The sequence below is a fragment of the Lycium barbarum genome, chromosome 3 (genome assembly GCF_019175385.1).
Source record: "Lycium barbarum isolate Lr01 chromosome 3, ASM1917538v2, whole genome shotgun sequence".
Lineage (NCBI taxonomy): Eukaryota > Viridiplantae > Streptophyta > Magnoliopsida > Solanales > Solanaceae > Lycium > Lycium barbarum.
The window spans coordinates 149,166,657-149,185,236 of NC_083339.1; the positions used below are offsets into that span (position 1 = coordinate 149,166,657).

Sequence of the window (18,580 nt, forward strand, 5' to 3'; positions counted from 1 at the left end):
TTTATTTTTAAGGTCTGCTTTTCAAAAGCTATCAAATCTTGGGACTTTTGTAGTCCTCACAATAATTTCCAAATTTTTTTAAAACTTTTTAATTAATTACTTTTAGGTCCTAATCTTATTTATTTAAGTCAATTTTTTTATTTTTTGTTTTTAAGGTCTACTTTTGAAAAGCTATCAAACCTCCTACCTCATTTTTCATGTTCTTTGACTTTCTGGTTGGTGCTCGATATCCGCATTTAAGCCCAATTAATCCAGATAATTCGCACTGTATCGCGCCTATTCGGGAGAACGCTTCCTCCAAAGATTTTTTCCATATCCATGTTCGAACCCCTAATCCCTAATTAAGAGAAGAACAGCTCTATCCGCTGCACTAGTTAAATTATGTATTCGTCTTAAAAGTTCATTAACTATGTATAGATTATTATATTTCTTTAGTTAAAATATCTACTTTTATATCTTGAGTTTGGGCCCTGGCTTAGCACGGACCTCACATAACTAGTATATATATATATATAATGTGAGACATACATATGAAAGAAAAATCCATAAATAAAATATAAGAAAAATCCATATAAAAAATAAATCGGAAAAGGCTCATAAATACCCCTAACATATTGAAAAAGGCTCATAAATACCCTCCTTCCACCTTTTGGTTTAAAAATACCCTTAAGGTTTATTTTTGGCTCAAATATACCCCTCAAACTAACAAGTTAAAATTAATTCTTTTAAAAAGCCAAATGACATTTTGTAATTGGTCAATAATAAAACGGATTTTTTTTTAAATCTGGATTTTTTTTTTTAAATCTGGATTTTTTTTAAAATCTGGATTTTTTTTTAAATTAAGGAATTTTATTATTGACCAATTACGGAATTTTTAAAAAAATCTGGATTTTTTTTTTAAAATATGGATTTTTTTTTTTAAATTACGGAATTTTATTATTGACCAATTACGGAATTTTTTAAAAAATCTGGAATTTTTTTTTAAATCTCGATTTTTTTTTTAAATCTCGATTTTTTTTTTAAATTACGGAATTTTATTATTGACCAATTACAAAATGTCATTTGGCTTTTTAAAAGAGTTAATTTTAACTTGTTAGTTTGAGGGGTATATTTGAGCCAAAAACAAACCTTAAGGGTATTTTTAGACCTAAAAGGTGGATGGAAGGATATTTTTAGACCAAAAGGTGGAAGGAAGGTATTTATGAGCTTTTTTCAATAGGTTAGAGGTATTTATGAGCCTTTTCCGAAAATAAATTAATAAAAGCCTACCACTTTTGGTAGTTTAATTTTAAGACATCAAGTTTAGTTTCGCTTATAGGAATTCGAAAAGTCTCAAATAGAATATAATAATAGGTTAATTCTTCGTGTATATACATATACTTATAAAAAAGAATTTCAATTAGCTCCAAAACTCTTCATATATCTATATATAACTCGACAAAACTTTTCGTACTACAAATAGTAGACACAAATTTTAGTTTTTATGTATTGATTATAATATTTTTATATTTTCTAACGGATTTCCGCACCTCCCCATAATAGTTGAGTGATTTGGATAGAAACCTTTATAATAAAAATAAGGGGGTGGGGTCCTGATCTAGTAAATGTCTCGTACCATATTTACGAATTCGTAATTATACACTTTGAGATACTAAATAAATAAAATACCTTAGAATCAATAGTCAATGCCCAAGGAAAGTAGGGTTCTAGTAGTTCAGTTGATTGACTACCTGAACTTTTACTTTGTTGATGAGGGTTCAAATCTCATTCCCTTATCCCTTATGTAATTAAAAAAATTAAAAAAAAAATGCTCGAGGAAATAACTTCCCTTAAGCATAATAAAGTTCCCTTAAGCATATAAAACTAAGAAGATGACTCGTCGGGCGGTCTCTGCAGGCTTTATTTGGAGAAAAAAACTTGAAAAGTTTATTTTTCTAAAGGTGTCATCAGTTTCTATCGATATGTCATTTTCAATCTGATGTATTTTGGATGCTTGAAGGCAAAATAAAATAAAATGGAAAGGTCTCTCTTTATCGATGGTTGGTCATGGTATTCATAGCCTTGCTTCTTTTTCAAACAAATTCAAAGTATTCGTCAAACGGTCTATGCATGTCTTTTTCTTTTCTTTTTTTTGAGAAGAAAACCAAACTTATAACTCGAGAGTATGGATCGGGGAAGGATTAGAAGTTTCTCATATATTTTCGTGCGTGTAAGAATAAGATATTGCACCGGACACTTCCAAAATAAAACCTTACCAACATGTGATATGACCATCATTTTTTAACATCTAAGCCGGAAAAGAGAAACATGAAATAAACAAACCTAAATTTTACCCCTCACGTTCTCCTCTTCTGTATAATACTATCGACATATCCAATGTTTTTAACATTTTGAAACCTTAAGTTGTAAGGATACGACATAAAAGGAAAACACAATTATCCAACTTCATTACAAGGAATCTTTTTCTCTTATGATATATAGAACGATTATCATTATATACATCTATCACATTACAAACGTTATGGAATAGAAAAAGCGGAAGAGAAAATCGAAGAGAGAATGAAAACTCATTGCATTAATTCATTACATTGTTTCTTGTGTTGAAAATTAAAAGACTTTATAGTTTCCCCACAATTTTCACTACATCCTTGTAATATCTCACTTAACTGAAAAACATTCTTTGATTTTGCCAAAGTTAACCAAAATATTCCTCTCTTTTCTCATATGAATTTGGTCGAAACCATCATATTCTTTTCAAACCAGCATATGGATGAAATTTTCACAAAAATTTGCAAGCACACCAAGAATTAAAGCAAAAATTTAATACTGAACTTTCTTGAATCAAAATATTAAATGAGAAATGTAACATTCTGTTTCGATAGAATCAACCAAGTTTAAGGCAGGTCTGCCTTACCACCTGTTTACGTGAAAATAAGTTGGGAATTTAAGAAAACTTAAAGCATAACAATTGCAGCCCTTTGAAGTATCTTTTCATCCATATATGAACCGGCCAAACAGAGCTCAATACAAAAAGTTATGCTCATTTTACTAAAGGGAGTGCGCGTCGCTCAGGTGGAGCACACCAGCAACCTCTCTGAGCTTTTTTTTAGCCTTATGCGGCACCCATGCGGCGCACGGATGACACACGAGTCGGGATTCTTCAGACTTCGAATTTTTTAAGTATTTAAGGTTAGGTTTATTTTCCCAATTTCCCCAAGTCCGAAAAATGTTCTAGTTTAAGGTAAAACTCGTCTAAGGCATCAAGAACCCTTCAAGGTGAGTTTTAATGGTGTTTTAACGTTGATTCTAATTCTCCAATACTCTTATTAACAAGATTAAACCTTGAGAATCCATAAATTATTGTTTGAGACTCCATCTTGAACGAAGAAAATCCTAGAATCCATATTCAAGAACTTGAACATCAAAGAGGTAAGACCTGCCTAATTCATTCGAATGCTTTCATCATTTTTTTTCCTAATTCTAATATTTTTTTGGTCAAAATCAATATAATTATTCACTTTTAAGAGAGTGTATGTAATCGCGCTGTTCATCTAACTAAGCAAAATATTATAATTATATACAAGTGAGGATCCATGAGTTTTGTAGTCCTCACAACCTCAAAATTTTTATTTTTGCCTCTGTTTTGGCCTTTATTTACATAATTACATGTATGTATTTTGGTAAATTGTGAAAATTTTGATGGCAATTATACCCCCACCCCCAAAAAAAAGGAAGGTGAAGGACACTTGGCAACTATCAAGAATTTTTTTCAAAAGTTAGAGGCCCCACATATTACTCTACCCTAGAGCATGTATTTTCTCTTTCTGCCCAAGCTCCATAAAATCTACATTTTTACGCGGATCAATTTCTTTCTTATTTTTTGTTTATTTTAAAATTGCTGCAATGCTCTAAAAAAGAATTCAGGCCTTTTCATTGTATACTTATTTAGCTCTCCTTAAAAAAAATAAAAAAAATAAAAGCAAAATATGGGGTTATATATATAAAATTATATATGTGTTGTATATATGTACTGATATACTCCTGTATATTTGCACCCAAACTAAATCTATCTCTATGACCTAAATTATTTTAAGAAATAACTCAAAATGTATTTATTTTGAATTTCTTTAGGCTATTATTTATTTTTCAACGCACATGTCATATCTTTGCTTAATTTCAATCTAATAATTTTTTTAAAATGTTAATAATTTGATGAAGTTATCATGTTTTTTACTAGTATTTTCTAAAGTATCATTTTATACAACTTTCTTAATACGAGTTATAAATTATATAAATTAATTAATCTCACACCCCAACCTTGGGGGGTGTGGCCGACACCCGAAGGGCCGAGCGAACCAACTGTGATATCTGAATTGTGTAACGTGAATCATAGGCCGACAAGGCCGTTGAATAACAATTATAAGAAGTATATCATGACAATCTGCAAGCAGAAAAGGCCCAACAACACACATATGCATAACTAGGGCCGACAAGGCCACAACCAAGAAAGACAACTAGTCAGAAGGCGGGCAAGGCCAAACACAATACATGTACACTGACTGATAGTCTGTAAGCCTCTAAGAGTAACAATATGCATCAACTGGTCAGGACAGTAGCCCCGACGTACCCATAGCCATACTCATAATATATCTATATATGCATGCATTCTATTTAATGACTCTAACCAGCAACTCCGGAGAATGGAGTGCGAACATCCCTGCTGAACTCTGGTGTCCTACTGAGAAAGGTACACCAATCCGTCTACCGTACCTATGGGCATGATCACAGCGCACAAAATGCGTCAGTACGAAAGATGTACCAAGTATGTAAGGCGGTAAGCATAAACATAACATAAGCACAAGAGATATAAATAACAAGAAGAAAGATATAGAGGCAAACTGAAACTCTGAACGAGGCTACTGAGGGCGACCATAACCATGACATAAATGTAAATGCATGCCTGTAAAATCATTCATCACTTGGAGGCATATATCATATCATATGACAATAATAAATCCCTCTGTGGGGTGAGTTCATCATCATAACACCATCTCTGCCTAACCGATTAGTGGTAATGCACAGCTACGTGCCTACCCGGCCGCCTACAACACGACTCGGTAAAGAAAGAAATACATCTAGGTGCACAGCTACGTTCCTACCCGGCCGCCTACAACACGGCTCGGTAAAGAAAGAAACATATCTAGGTGCACATATAAGTGCCTACCCAACCGACTATAGCGCGGCTCGGTAATGAGAATAAATACATACATATATATATATATATATATATATATATAAGTGCAATGCAAGACTGACCTCTGAAGAAATATGATGGAAAGAGTCGGAGTGACCTATCGTCGTTATCCTCCGACTATCATTATTGTCGCTACGTTTATCATTCTTTAATCATTAGGCCAAAGAAGTTGTAACGACCCTTCCAGTCGTTATGGGAAATTAGGACTTCGTTGGGAATTCTAAGGCCGCAGTTGAATTTGTAGGGCGACTTTTTGTATGTGTGAACATTTTGTGTTGTGTTTTGAAGCCTGGGATGAAATGTGGTGTGATAGGGGGAAAAACTAGACAAAAAGCGAGCTCACTGCCCAAAACGGACTGCTGCGGTGGGGGGAGTACCGCTGTGGCTGTGGGTGGACCGCTTCCAGTGGCCTGCCATTTGTCGAATGGACGCTTTGGTGGATGATTGACCGCTATGGAGGTATCGCTATAGCGGTGAGTCGACCACCATAGCGGGGAGCGGATTTCCTTTGGGACCGCTGCAACGGCGTGATGACCGTTGTAGCGGTCGACGGAAAATAGTGGCCTAGGATTTTTATACTTAGTCTCATATTCTCTATTCACAAAATACCAACACACTTCCTAACAAGCACCTAAAAAGAATTTTCAAACTAGGGCAAGATAACCTTGGAAGGTAAGTTCATTGAATTCCATTTTGTCATTCTCTTCTCCTCCATTATGGTAATCGTCTTTATGGGTCTCTAATGGTGAAAGTAAAGTAAAAACCCTAGAATGTTAATAAACCTTCTAAACTTAATGGATTGGGGTTATTATTACTTATTTACTCTAAATGCATTGGTTATTTGCTAATTGTCATAAATTGAACATTAGAATAATAAGCTAAGTGATTTGAGACCTAGGGTTCTATAAAAATGGTGTCTTTGCCATAGAAAACTGTTTGTAATGGGAATGTTTGATAGAATGCTGTATAAATTGATGGTAAATGAATACTAGGGGCCTTGATAGGTTGTTTATCACCTAGAAAATCAACCACCTTTAGAATGGGGAAAGGGAAGGGCATTTCTTCCTTTGGTGTTTGTAAATTGAGCAATGTGATTCATCGAGCCTTCTATTTTTAGACCGTGAACGTATTGAAGCTTTGAGCAAAGAAAAGGCTGTAGCGGAGTAACCTATGTGTTCCACTTCTACTTTGAGGTAGGTTACAATTTACTTAAGTTAGACTTTGATGAGTTGATTTTACGTTTGGTGATCTCCTTAGGAGAAAGCATGTCTAGTTTTCATGCATGGTATTGTATGGTTAATTCCTATGTGAATATGATTGATTGATTGTGTAGGCTCCGTGACATTATTCCTGTGTGATTAAATCTATAGTGGATGTTGATGAGAAGCTAATATAATCTTCTCAAGGGTATTGTGACATGAAATGTAAGAAATTGAAAAAGTAAGAAACATTGTCCTGTAAAAGGTATGGAAAGGCACTCATGTGACCCAAAGTATGGGCTCGTGGTCTGAGGATCGTTCCAAAAACGAGAGGTACTTTGATATGTCCCGCCACTGAGATTCGTTCCGGGGCGGAGGTTTGTGCTCGGTCCGAGGGGTATTGTGGAACGAGTGGTACATGGACACCATGAGTCCCCTGCAGGCCATGGCTACTGAGCTAAGACATCAGCTAGCATGTATGTACAAAGAGTGAGTGTTATTGTGGTAAACTTAATTCCGTTGTGACTTACATGATTGTTATGCCTGACATCTTGGTAATTTGATTGTGATTGTTCTTGGTTAACTTGATGTGACTATTGATATTCATGACTGTTGATTGGTTTGTTTTATTCTATCAACTTTACGAAATATACATGATACTAATCTTAGTCGATCTATGATATTTACCGGTACATGGTGTTTGTACTGATACTACCTTGCCAGTCATGGTGGGTTGGGTCGTGACAGAAGTAAAAGTACAAAGAAATATCTTGTTATGAATTATTCACGAAGCCAAAGTTAGCCAAACTCTTATGAAATATAATCGACACAACTTTTATCGGAAAGAGTGTGCCTAAGAGGTTTGTCACCTTGGAGCAATAGACAAGAAGGTAAGGATTAACTCAATTAAAGGAAGTACAATCAACTCAACTTTGATGTGAAGAATACCATAACTAATGTCATTCTTCATTCGATAAACAAGAAGGATACGAAATGTGAAAGGTACTTCAATACAAGTTATTCATGAGAAAAGGGTAAGCTCAACCATTTTGGAACATAATCGACACAAGTTGAACAAAAAGTCTTTTAATCGATAGCCAAAAGGAGATGTGGAACATAATTTGGTACCAGTCATAGATCAAGTATGTGCCAGCTCAATTATCACGGAACGCGATCGATCCAAGTTAACGGAATAACTTTCAATGGAAGGTCATTTGAATTCTAGTCATGCCACAAAGAGAATAGAAACCCCTACATACCTTAACGATGAAGTTTTCCACATTCCATGAGTCCTCGAATACCTTACGAACGACTACCTACATCATACGACTAATACAGGATCAATTCCAAGTTCATAGCTTATGGAAATACTCATTGAGGCATTTCATCAAACAACTTGCGGGCGTAAGTTCGTAGGGTCATTTGTAGTTTGATTTCTTCATTCAAGACTACCATTTTTCTTCTTATTTACTCCTACTCTTCCTTATCAATCTATCCATAACTTCGTAGCTCCAAATAATACATTTAAGCCACAAGAAACAACCCAACAATCAAGTTCCTCCATAAGAGTTCCTTAGAGTTAATAAAGACTTGTCCTATGGGATTTCTCCTCCAATTTCTAGGTTAAATACTTGTAAAAGATTAAGAGGACCATGAGAAGGGTAGAACATACCTTAAACTTCAAGAATCACTCCAAAATAGAGATTACTTCATGTTGAAGATTTCTTCCGAGAAACGATTTGATGGAGAAATGAAGGTCTTGTGATCACCATGATCTTTGTCACGTTGAATTAGCTCGTTTAGCTCTTGGATTCATCCATGATTGATAATAATGGTTTGGAGGAGCTTAGGGAGTGTCTTAGGGTTTTTATTTGAGAGGAAATGAAGTTGCCAAATGTTTAGGATGTTTTTATATAAGTTGGAACATTGTCCACAGACTTTGGGGCTTTCTGTTCGCTGCAGTTTATGTCCCTGGACGGAAATGTGAATTTCTCTCTACTACAATGTTGTATCGATGAACGGTAAAATGCGCTGGAAACTAGACTCATAGACCTTTGATTTGATAGGTGGATCACCTCGTAACTCCAAGTAGATTGAGAGAAAAGCTCTTCGACATCTTACCCAAATTTCAGTAAAATTTACAAGCTTAACTTGCGACGCCCTTTATCGACTGTCGTATTACAACTCGTTTGACTTCCAAACTTAACAAGAAACCATCGTATGATTCAAATACTTCATATCATTACTTGATTAGCATGTGAAGCACTTCTAATCTCACCCAAAAGTACAAGTTATCGTATTCCCAACTTGTCGACTTTTGACGAAACTCTGCCTTCTTTGATTCATTCACCCTCCAAACCTTCCGCCACTTACTAATCTTATTTATAGACTCTTATAACCATTCATATTAATAAGCTTAATCCCTTTTAACCTCAAGATAATTTCTTTTGAACTTGCGTCGACTAACTCATGATGCGACTTTAACGTGTGAAAATCCGGGATATAACAATTAATTTGACTCCATTTGGGTGAAAAGTTACTAAAGTTCAAATTTCATGTAAAGGTATAGCAGTTCTAAACAAAGAAAAATGAAAAGTTAGAATATTCATTTTCTTATTTATACATAATGTACTCCTTATATATAGTTAAATTTATCCTTACTTAGATAAGTTAGCTTTTATACATTATAAAGAAACCATATAAAATTGATAATATTTAATTAAGGATAATTTAGTGAAAAGACGTTTTAATTTTTAGGTATGAGTGATTTGTTAGAGCCAAATTTCTTTTCCAACTAAAATATTTATTAGGTCTTACTTTACATTTAACATGCCCTACGTCATATGTTCCTCTCTATATGCCTTTCTCTATTAAACATCCAGAATTTTACTTCTTAAGTGATATCATATGTGCTTACAAATATAAAAAATAAAAATTATTGAATGACATTGTTTAATGTTAAAAATGAAGATAGTGTTACCAGTCAAGATTAGATTATTTTTAAAAATTTCTTGTTTGATTAACCAAAAATCAATCTTTTTAACCATGAAGCATATATGAATAGCTAAATTGATTCTTGAGGTTCATTTAATGAATTTAGGTATTTATTGAATTTTGTCTAAAACTAATGTTAAAAAACACATTTGACTAGCATAGTATTTTGACACATAAAATAATGAGTTAAAAATTAATAAATATCAAAAGAAATCTATTTCAATCCTATAAATAGAAATCGCATGCTCACAAATGCATAAAAATACAAAAATAATTTCCAAGTTATGATCTTCGACGAGTTGTAATTATCATACTTTATCATGTTAGTTTATAGAATATCGAATCACTTTCCTAGCAAATTATTTCCTCATAAATATTTTTTTTTCTTCAAAAAACTATCCAATTATACGACGAACAAACTTTAATAATTATGAAAATTTATAAACAAAATATGCAATTACATTAAATTAATTATGTACTTAAAAAAAGTGACATAAATTATACTTATTTGAAACTTATGCATTATTTTATGTTTTGAATTTGGGCCCGGGTTTAGCATGGCTTCCGGGAACCAATATGAGCTTGGTCAATGGCTAGCGGGGTACAAAATAGAAGTTTTGAACAGGTTCAAGTGTTTAAGATGAAACTGCTTAAAGTAAAAGGGGCGGAATGTGAAAACCAAACAAGTAGGGGGTGGCCTTCATTATTTCCATAAATATTCACGTCCAATCAAATGTGAGAAATGAAGGAATAGAAGAGCAGTAGAAGGTGAGTGTGCATTTTGTTTTGCGAACATGGCGGCAGAAACGGGAAGCAACCCTGAACAGATAGAGGGCTTCTTCAACAAGCTCGACGCTCGGAAAACCCTACTGACCACCATCTCCGACCTCCACAAGACCTTGACCGCCCACTTCACCAACATAGACAGAGCCCTCTCCAAGAAATCGGAAACCCTCGACGCCCAAATCAAAGCGTTCAAGGAGAAGACCGATGATGCCCTCCTGAAGCTCCAGAACCGCGAGGATGCCCTCCCGGACAGAGAATCGAGCATGACTGCTGGCATCGCGGAGAAGAAGGATGCTGCCATTTCGGAGATTAATGAGAATGGTGAGAGTTTGGGGGATGATTTAAGCTTGTCTGAAATGTTGCGGATTTACTGCACCAGAATGGATGCCAGCGGCCTCGTCAGATTCCTTCACACCAAGCGTAAGGAGTCTGCTGTTTTGAGGACGGAGATTGCCCCTGCCCTCCACAGCTCTGTGGACCCCATGAGGTTTTCTAGTTGCTCTCATAGAAATACATTTAGATTCATTTTCTGCATGAGTGTGTCTGTGTGTGTATTTTGTTCTGTCTTTATTAGGTGATAATGTTTGATTTGAAGTTCATGAGTTCGCCATTCTAGCCCTTTTAAGTTACCCGGTTCTAACTCCATTCTAGCCCTTTTAAGTTACCCGGTTCTAACTTGTAAATATTACACGAGTTTCTCAAGGGGCATACATGGTATGAGCAAAAAGCTATTGGGCTCGACCGAACCCCTACTTGGCACTGTGGCTCTGCCTCTGTCGTGGTAACACTGTAATAATGGAAGAACGACCAACAGATGGGAAGTTATGGGGGATATTTAGACAACCTATTAGGCCAAAAAGTGTTTAACTTCAAAGTGAAACCTTTTCATTCTAGAGGCTATCATTTTCTTTTTGAGGTTCGGGGATATGTCTTGATAGCCATAAAGCACTTACCATTTTGGTAGAGTGTCATATTTAGGCAACCGAACCCTTCTTCTAGAAGGTGGATTGTTTCTTGCTTGTAGTACAAAGAGACTACAAATAACTGCACTTCATATTTTGGTTTAGCCTTTCTATTCTAACAACAAACTAAGCAGAGAAATGACATATAAAGCACTAAACATATAGTCCACTTAGATAATGATAACATGTCTCGTGAGTCATGAACCAAATCTTGGAGTATGAGTGAATGAGTAACAAGCTCACCCTGCTTCGAACCATATTTCCTGATCGAATAGACTCTTGGGCATGTCACTCATGTTAGGAAGAAACAGGGCAGACCAAACTTCAAGTTGTTGGTATTCCACTCTCAGCTAAACAACAAAAACAACAACATACCCATTGAAATCCCACAAAGTGGGGTCTGGGGAGGGTAGAGTAGAGTGTACGTAGACCTTACCCCTACCTTGGGTGGTAGAGAGGTTGTTTCCGATAGGCCTTTAGCACAAGGCTCCACAAAGACCATTCCTTAATTGGGTAGGACCTTCCCACCTCCCTTCCTCGGTCCTCGAGGTTTTATAGCGTAGACACATCCAACTCAACCATTAAATAAAAAGCATAACCCTATGGCCCATCCCCATCCTAGCACATATAAGTTTATTGCAGACTCTCTAGATATGGGCATGCCTCAAGAAGGAGACAGGAGACCCATTTATAAAGGATGAAATAAACCAATTCACAATCGTAAAACTATTCTACGTTCTCAAGACAAACATGTGTTCAAGAAGGCAACATGAAATTTTGGAACTAGCCAATGAAAGACCTAGCACACAGTTTATGTAGAAAATAAATTAAGGGATGAGCTAAACGACAGTGATCTTTTCTTTTTTTGTTGCTCGACTCTCAGTTTTTGGAGTAGTCTATCAAAGTTATCCATTTGTTTTTTTAAAAAAGTTCCTATCTTTGGGAACTCGGACTCTATATTCGTTGACTTAAAACTAATAGATTTTTGGAAAAATAATGAAATGTAACACCTAACAGATTTTCCCTTTCCATAATTACGCCTTACTTGGCTTTCATAATTATAACTTTTGGGGTTTTCTTGTTTGTTTTCTTTTATTCTTTTCTGCATGTGGGGGTTTGGGGCAGGGAGAAGACGCTGGTTGTGGTCAGAATTGGAGCTTCCATGTCATGTCAAAGCAAAGTAGAGATTTGAAACTCAGAGTGTATGTTGTGTTGGGCATTTTGGTCATCTTATTATTATGTTTTTGCTGGGTTTCTCTCAGGTTGATCTTGGATGCAGCAGAGGAGTTTGTGGCAATGAAGGTTGAGGGGAAGATAAGAATGGCAGAAAGAAGGTGGGCATGTGATACATTATTTCAGTCAGTGGTTCCAGTTGTGGAAGGGGATTATGGTGCTGGGAGGAGTTTAAAGGAGAGAGCAGCCAGAGTGTTGGAGAAATGGAAGGGAGTTTTGGGTGGTGGGGACAGGAACAGTGGAGTTGGCGCTGCTGAAGCAACAATGTTTTTGCAGTTAGTTATAGCATTTGCACTAAGAGAAAAGTTTGAGGAGGGGTTTCTAAGGAAGCTGGTGATGGAGTTTGCTAGCAGGAAAGATATGCCTAAGCTTGCGGTTGCCTTGGGATTTGGGAACAAAATAGCAGGTGGGTTCTTAAGAACTACTTAATTTGCCATTTATCTGAGGAATTAATGTCATGGAAATATCTGATATCCAGTACATCATCCGTATATGCATGCAATATTTGGATTTTAGTTAGAATGCTGCTTTAAGATATAATGCTCCATTCTAATCAAAATTTAATGTTAAATTTGGGTTCTTAGAATGCTGCATTCTTTAAGCTAAATATTAAATCTCAATATTTATCACGACTTTGAATCCTGTAAAATTGTGAATGATGCCTGAAATTGTGTTTTTTGGAACAGAGATAGTATTGTTCAAGATCCATGTTAGGTTGGAATGATCGAAATTTGTTGTATGCAGCTATTTGTTTCAGGTCATGAGCGATATGTTTTTCTTGTGGTTCCTTTGAATGTTGAACTTCTCACTACTATAGGAATTGACTATATTGCCTTTTCTTCTTGATAAGATATTATTGAAGAGCTGGTGAAGAGCGGCAAAGAGATTGAGGCTGTGTATTTTGCTTCCGAGTCTGGATTAGCAGAGCAATACCCTCCACTCTCACTTCTTAAGGCATATCTCAGGAACTGTCGCAGAAATGCTAATAACATTTCAAGGAAGGCAAAATTTAATTCAGCTGCCGTGGTGTGTATATTTCTCTCCGTCAACCCCTCTTTTTCTCCTCGTTAGGTTTTCTGGTTGATTTTTTTTGTTTTCCAAAAAAAAGGTTGATATACAAGCATTTTTTTTTTCCCACCAGGGTAGATGAGTGAATTCCTCATGTCAAAGGAAGCAAATACGGCCTCTTTTTTCATTTCCTTTCTCTTTATTTTCTATTCCTTCTCAATGTTAAGCTGAATTAGCTGCAGAACATTAGAGTGTATTGATGACTTCTAAAGGTAACTACTAACTAGTGCCATTCTTTTAATCTTTACAGAGGACATAGTGTGTAGAGATTGCCGAAATAGCTTCTAAATCCAAACCTTTCTATGTGTTGAAGCAAAGTTATACGTGATAATAAGACGAAGTCATAGGCTTGTAATTTCCATAAAAACAGTTTTATCGCTAAACCGTAATAGGAAGATGGCACGTAAATTAAAAGACTAGAGACTTTAAGGACTACCTTAACTGTTCAAGGACATTTTGCTGTCAATCCTTTCATGAGATTCTGCGTTATTGGTGCATCTACTTTATGAATTTGTTCTTTATTGTTGATGTGATCATATGCTCCCTCTATTTTCATTAATTTGTTTGTCATTATCTGACTTATTTCTCAGGAAAGAGCCAACAGCTCAGAGCTGGAAGCCACAAAGGCTATAATAAAATGTGTGGAAGACCACAAGCTTGAAGCAGAATTTTCTTTGGAAGGACTTAGAACACGGGTGACAGAGTTGGAGCAGGCCAAAGCAGAAAAGAAAAAGGGTACAGCTCCTTTGAGCAGCAAGCCTTCAAAAAAGCGGGCTCGTGGAAGTGGTACTGGCAGGAGCAGTGACCCATCCACCTCCCGGCCTGTTAAATCTGGAAGATTGTCGAATGCTTCTTCTTCTTCTTTCCGCTCAAGGAATCCTCTTCAATCACATCAAGTGCCAGCAGCTAGATATTCAGGAGTACCACATACCTACACCAGCCAGATTGTGTATGAGGCACCTAGCACGGTCTCATATAATCCAGCTTATAGCGGTACTCACACCCAAAGTCCTGTTGCAGTCGCACCCCAATATGGATATGCACTTCAAGAAGCTGGAGCTTATAGCGGAACCCACACCCAAAGTCCGGTTGCACTTCCTCCGCAATATGGATATGCACATCAAGAAGCTGGAGTTAGTGGAGCACGGAGTTATGTTGGGTCATATGGAGGGCAGAGTGGTTATAGCGGGTATGATTATACTCATGCTGCTCCTGCATCTGCATACCCACCTTCATACCCCCCACAGTAGTACTGCTGACTAGTCAAAATACGGCCGGTTGACAGTTGTAGCTGTACCTTTAGCTGTAAACATGGATCTAACAAACATCATGTGCCTTTTTTTGGTCTAGTGTATTCTCTCGTAGCATTACGATTTGTAGATTTTATCAAAAAGGTGTGAATTACTAATTTGCTTCACTGTCCGTTTTGTTTGTTTGATATCAATTTGTTGCATTTGTTCATAAATCCATTTCTTCGAGGTTTGTCGCTCATCGAGTATGGTGAATTCTTCATGCTGATTGTCTAAGGTATTGGATTAATTCCTCCCATGATAAAATAGAGTGAACTATTATGTACTAGTGACACTTTAGTGAACTCAAATAACAAAGCAAATCACTCGACGCTAACTATTTTAATTTAAAAATATTGCATAAGAGGGAAAAAAGAGTTCAGTGTATCAATTTGAGGCAAAACTTGTGTATTTCTGGCCAATGAGAGTTCGAAATTTAGGTGTGTCCTTACTGAAAAGGTAGGTGCCTTTTCGAAAAATAATTGTTATGAAAATAGGCATGAGTAAATAAACAAAAAGAATATTGTTGCCTTTAGCTAAATAACGGCCCGAAAATTACAAGAAATAACAAAAGGAATTCCAGTAAAAAAATATATCAATTAGTCAGATCATTTGACCAAAGTCAAAGTCGATTATTCTTATATCTTGCACGTGCTAAATCGTAATTGATTGTTTTTGTTCTAATGCTCGTCACTATGTTATTGTGGTTTGTCGATGAACCTATAACACCCCAGACCTTTAACTTAAGCTTTGACCGTGATTCTAGACTTAGAAAACTAGATAAAGAATGTAGGAATTGGAAATTTCTCTTCAGTTGTTAGATGAGGATTTAGGCTTCGGAACGCCCCCCTTCAACGAATTAGAACCCATTGAGGGGGGCCTCGGCCCGGGAAGGAGAGAGTGGCCGAGTGGTCAAAAGCGGCAGACTGTAAATCTGTTGAAGTTTTTCTACGTAGGTTCGAATCCTGCCTCTCCCACTTGGTTGTTGTAGACTTCAGAGAAGAGAAAAGAGGCATTCGTCAGCGTAGGAAGGCCAATCGAGCGAAGCTCTTTCTTTTTTTTGGTGGTGCCGTGAAGTGAAATTGTATCGTATGTTAGTTAGAGAGGTTGGCGAACTACTACGATCTATAGATTTCCCATCTATATCCAATGCCAAAGCAGCACTTAGCACTCCAATTATTAGAAATAGACTAGTAAGAGACTCAAATGTCACCTAAAACGAAAATGGGACCCCTAGGAGGGGTTACGGGGATTTCAATCGAGATACCTGAATAGGGCATTAGTTCAGTCTCGAGTTCTTGAATCGAGTGTAGTGGAATGATGAGTATTTCAGTATACAGCCCGTATTTCAAATCTTAATTTGGCATCTAAATCACTGTGCATTCTGAAATTTGACTTGGGGAATATATATTGTTAAATGCGGACCATATTTTGAAATATGGCCCGTATTTGATGGTCATATTTGGGAAGGAGGTGCTACAGTGTTTCTGTCTTGTTGAACATGCTTAATTACGGTCCAGGTTTACGGACCGTAATTTAGAATACGGATCGTGTTTTGGTCCGTATTTCCCACTTCGCACCAGAAACTATAAATACCTGGTTTCAGTTCTAATTTTTATTTTTTACAAGTCCCTAAACCTTAGAATGACCTGTTCCTCTCATCCATCACCAAAACATCAAGGTAAGTCAATCCAATCCCTTCCAAATCAATTCTAACATATGTTTATGAAATCTAAGCATGAAATCATTGTTCCTAATCTAGAGTTTTCAAGAAAACCCACTTAAAGGGAATTCAAGACTAGGCTTTGGGATTCTTCTTCCAAGAACAGATTTTAATACAAGTTTGGAGCATTACCAGGTATGTAGGGTTGCTATCTACGTGTGGGAACATCATTGTTCTTCCCCACGCTTCTTCTTCCATAAAGTATGAAGCTTTACGGAAACTAGGGTTTTTAACCATGTTCATGATAACCCTAGGTCCATGCCCATGTTATATTATGTATTAAATTGTTATAAATTCTTCATTGTGTTCTTGATACATCATTATGATTATTGAGAATCTGTTCGAAATCCATGAAAACCCATATCTCGCATTCCATGGGTTCTTACATGCAAGTTTATGAACTATTATTATATTTTCAAGAAAAGTTATATATGTTTTATAAGTTCATGCAAGAATAATACGAATGATATCCATATACATGCAAGTTATGATTCATGAAAAGCCATGGTCAACAAGTGCCACTTATTTTCCATGTTCATGTTTTTGGGAGTTGCATTAATTACCGAGAAGGCTTCAAACAACCTGAAACTACTTATCCACCGTAGGATGAGGATCGCTCGACCCATGCTTAGGACGATCTCTCATAATGACTGGATCCTTTCATAATATTATTAAATCTCATGTCCCTGGCAAGGTATGAGTGTTCTGCTGGTAGGAGGACACAAGTACCAGACCATGTTGTCGGTTATATTTACTGCTCTTCCTACTCACGATACTTTACATATATTATATATGTATATGTACTCATGTTCATGATCATCTTTCAGTTCAGTCTCTATTATGTTATTTTCATGTCCCATGTTATTTCATTCAGTTGCTTTACATACTAGTACATTCAATGTGTTGATGTCCCCTTTTATTGCTCGGGAGCCTACATTTCATGATGCAGGCACAGATTTACAGGATGCCACATCTGCTTAGTTGGACTCTACACGTATCAGCTTATTGGTGAGCCCCATCTCATTCGGGATTTTAGTCAGTTATCTTTATTTTATTAGTTATGCATTTAAAGGTATGCTGGGGGCCTTGTCCCAGCAAGTATGTTTTCCAGTCAAGACTCATGATTAGAGATTTCATAGGCTAGTCAGTCAGTTATGTCAGATACTTAGAGTCGTGTAGCCATCTTTGCTCAATTTATGATATTTTCGCATTCATGATTTAAACAAGTATTTCAATAAATTATTATGACATCTCATGTTTTATAAAAGCTCATCACATTTCATGTTATATTCCGTTCATGTTATGCCTCATGATGATTCAGCAAGCCATGTGGTTCACTCGGTCACATGCAGTAAGGCACCGAGTATCGTGTTTCACCCAGGCCATGGTTCGGGGCGTGACAAAGCTTGGTATCAGAACCCCAGGTTCAAGTGTCTTAGGGAGTCTATGAAACCGTATCCAGTAGGGTCACTTTTATATGCGTGTGGCGCCCACACATATAAAAAGTTAACCACCAAGACATTTAAGATTGTCTCGCTTCTTTCAACTCTAGATCGTGCAATAGAGCTGTGTTCTCAGAAATCACTCGGACTCGTTTGTTGTTTCCCGTTCTACCGAATATGCCTCGTCTCAATGGATGAGGAAGATGTAAATCTAATCATTATCGATGTGTTGCTTTTAGATGGAGTCATCAGGAATTATTCTAACTCGTGCCATGAAGCTTAGAGCAATAAGTAACATTCTTTTTCCATCTAATTCTGAACGTACCGAATACGTAAGCGGCGAGAAGGAAATTCTAGACCGAAGACTTGCCAAATAGTGCATGGTGTGTTTATTAGGTGTTAGTACCATTTGAAAGACAAGTTTCGGTATGGTAGTACACGTAGGTTATATACCATATAGAATAAGTTTATTTGAGCTCTTTGACCATGGAGCTATAGTACAAGGATGATGGTTCAGATGTAAGACCTCACGAGGTAGCATGTTATGAAGTTAACCGCAGCAGGCATAAATTGTCCACAGTAGATTGAGCAAAAAATAGCGTAAGAGCCAACCACCTGTAATACTAGAAA

The 18,580-nt window shown here is 36.5% G+C and overlaps 1 protein-coding gene and 1 non-coding gene across 2 annotated transcripts; both read left to right on the forward strand.

Moving 5' to 3' along the window:
• Window positions 1–10,172: 10,172 nt before the first annotated feature.
• On the forward strand, window positions 10,173–14,904 carry LOC132633609 (FRIGIDA-like protein 4a). Its single transcript, XM_060350143.1, has 4 exons — window positions 10,173–10,720; window positions 12,458–12,834; window positions 13,279–13,454; window positions 14,087–14,904. The coding sequence occupies exons 1-4, from the start codon at window positions 10,242–10,244 to the stop codon at window positions 14,744–14,746; spliced, it is 1,692 nt and encodes a 563-aa protein (XP_060206126.1). The 5' UTR covers window positions 10,173–10,241; the 3' UTR covers window positions 14,747–14,904.
• Window positions 14,905–15,678: 774 nt separating this feature from the next.
• On the forward strand, window positions 15,679–15,762 carry TRNAY-GUA (transfer RNA tyrosine (anticodon GUA)). Its single transcript has one exon. It is a non-coding gene; the product is annotated as a tRNA-Tyr (tRNA).
• The last annotated feature ends 2,818 nt before the right edge of the window (window positions 15,763–18,580 follow it).

What these genes read in the sequence shown, in the direction of transcription:
- LOC132633609 (XM_060350143.1), top strand. Translation starts at nt 10,242, where the DNA reads ATGGCGGCAGAAACGGGAAGCAACCCTGAACAGATAGAGGGCTTCTTC. An exon ending in AGCTCTGTGGACCCCATGAG is followed by an intron (nt 10,721 to 12,457) that starts GTTTTCTAGTTG and finishes GGTTTCTCTCAG; the next exon opens with GTTGATCTTGGATGCAGCAG. An exon ending in ATTTGGGAACAAAATAGCAG is followed by an intron (nt 12,835 to 13,278) that starts GTGGGTTCTTAA and finishes CTTCTTGATAAG; the next exon opens with ATATTATTGAAGAGCTGGTG.